Source organism: Penaeus monodon, chromosome 39, assembly GCF_015228065.2.
Source record: "Penaeus monodon isolate SGIC_2016 chromosome 39, NSTDA_Pmon_1, whole genome shotgun sequence".
Lineage (NCBI taxonomy): Eukaryota > Metazoa > Arthropoda > Malacostraca > Decapoda > Penaeidae > Penaeus > Penaeus monodon.
The window spans coordinates 20,020,638-20,023,137 of record NC_051424.1 but is presented as its reverse complement, the minus strand read 5'-3'; the positions used below and the strand labels follow the sequence as shown (position 1 = coordinate 20,023,137).

The window sequence follows — 2,500 nt, the reverse complement described above, 5'->3', positions numbered from 1 at the left end:
TTCTTTAGCAAATCATTCCTTATCTATATAGTTCTATGTCTATTTCTATAATTTTGCTATTTACATATCTCATTATATGTTCATGATTTTGCTCTTTATGGATTTACTTCAGTTTCTCAATGAAATAATTTCTTGTTTCAGTAATTCATGTTTATTTTTATGATTTTGCTATTTACAGATTTACCCGGATGGTTCTCTATTTTTTTATTTTTTTATTCTTGTTTTTTAGTCTTGTAATTTTCATATTTACATATTTATTCTGTTACACAGTTTTTCAATCAAATCGTTATTTTTTCAGCATTCTTTTTTATTATATATATATATATATATATATATATATATATATATATATATATATATATATATATATATATATATATATATTCCTTTTCTTTTTCTTTTTCTTTTAGATCAGATGGATTCGCAAGGTCCAGGTCTTGTCGAGTGAGCATGCTGAGCGAAAGTCTACGGGTCCAGAGCGATCTCTCTCATTCCATTCATCAGGTATAATCCTCTTGCACAAGCGGATATGCTCCTTAGTGAGCGTCTAAATTGAGCTCACTTCCCACAAATATTCAGAATCACCTTAGTAAGTCTAAAATTGCATATAAATTTGCCACTGAGATTGGATGTTTTGATGCCGACCCTTCAGACTTTGCTGAGGTTACTGAGTGGGAAATGAACAATGCATTGATCAAAGGAAAATGCGTCCGCCCCAGGTGAGGATAGAATTACCTATAATGTTCTCCGCCTTATAAGCCAAGGTACCTGGTAATCTCCTTTTGCACCTATACAGGTTAAGTTTGCCACAAGGTATTCAGTCTGGCCCCTGGACGCGCAGTCTAATCATCCCCATACCGAAACCAAACAATGATAAATACTGCCCAATTTCACTAACCTAATGTGTGTGCAAAATTCTAGAAAGAATAATTCTGAAAAGACCCAGGCACAACTTTCAAAGTAAATTATCTCAGACTGTACGGATTTCCGTCGTTGCGTAGCACACAACATTGCTTTGCAGAGTACTTTTAAAGCTCTAACCCAGGGAAGCACACTATTTTTCTTGACTTTAAGTCAGCTTTTGGCATTGTAAACAGAAAAGCTATCCTTGAAAAATTAGTAAGCTTTGGCATCCAGGGTAAATTATTGAGCTAGATTAGAAGATATCTTTCGAACAGATCTGCAAGTGTCTTGTTCAGGGGAGTGAAAAGTTCCACTTCACAATTTTTTTAACTGGGGACGCCACAGGGAGGAGTTCTCGGCCCTGTGCTGTTCAGTGTCCTCGTCCGCAAACTGGTAGCAGATATCCAACTTGGGGATGGTGAATGCATTATATGCTATGCTGATCACATATGTGTCAGAGCATCATCTCACGAGAGAATGCAAATAATTCTCGACAAATTCACAAGTGCTCATGAGTGTGGATTAGTCATCTCCGCTGAGAAAACAATGGCTCTCAACCCATGTATCATACCCCTACCCACTTTACACATAGTTACCAGGAGCTTGACATGTGTTTTAAGTATAAATGTCTCGGGGTGAATGTAAATGATGCAAACCTGATCCTTTCTCTAAAGAAGAGACTCTGGGAGAGATTGAAGCTGTTGAAAGTTCTTGTCGGAAGAGAACATGGCATCAGTGTTAAGCTCGCTAGACCGTTTTACTTGGCTTTTATAAGGTCAGTTTTAGACTACCATGCACTGCACTTGTTGCAATGTAAGAAATCAGAAATAAATAGCTTGGAGGTAGTGCAAAATGAAGCTATGAGGATTATCCTCGGCGCCACGAGAACAGCAAGGATAGTGAACATGAGATCAGAACTAAACTTACCACCCATTTCTGATAGAATAATATTTATTTCCACCATGTTTGGGGTCAAAGCTCTGAGGGAACCCGAGTATCTTTCAGATTTCCAAAAACAACTATAACATAAAATCACGCAAGCAGACATGACTAATTACATGCCCTCTGATGCACAAAATCTCCATGGACATTGCATAGCTCAATGTCCCAATTAGTAAAATACCAAAAGCTCGATCCATTACACCGTGGAAAAATTCTACACTGATCGTGCACCTTACACGTCTTCCACACAAAAAAACAGTGTACATAACTGCGTGCTACAACAGATTGCGTTAGAATGATAAAGGAACACCGAATCTATGGGCGATGATGTATACGAGTGTTACGCTGACGGATCCGTACAGTCTGGATACAAAGCTGGCTGTGCTTGCTCTGTTTACAAAAATGGCTTACTTCAACAACAAGTTTATATGTCAGTGTAAAATTGGGCCAGCACTACACAAACGGAGTTGGCCGGTATACTCCTTGCAACGGAATTCTTAATGTCTCGGGGCTCTGGAGTAGTTTTCTGTGATTCTCAAAGTGATCTTCGGACACTAATTTCTTTCAAAGCAGGTGGCGATGAGTTAAATTGTGAGTTGCATTAAACGTAACGTAACCTATGCAATAGAGCGCAGTTTAAACATTCACTTTGTAT

The 2,500-nt window shown here is 37.9% G+C and overlaps 1 protein-coding gene across 1 annotated transcript in view; it reads left to right on the top strand.

Annotated features, from left to right (window-relative positions):
* LOC119597412 (transient receptor potential cation channel subfamily A member 1 homolog) overlaps window positions 1-2,500 on the top strand; it is a 29,871-nt gene that overhangs the window by 6,085 nt on the left and 21,286 nt on the right. The window contains exon 4 of the mRNA XM_037946984.1: window positions 411-504. Coding sequence (XP_037802912.1) covers window positions 411-504 — 94 coding nt within the window. The remainder of the gene's footprint in view (window positions 1-410; window positions 505-2,500) is intronic.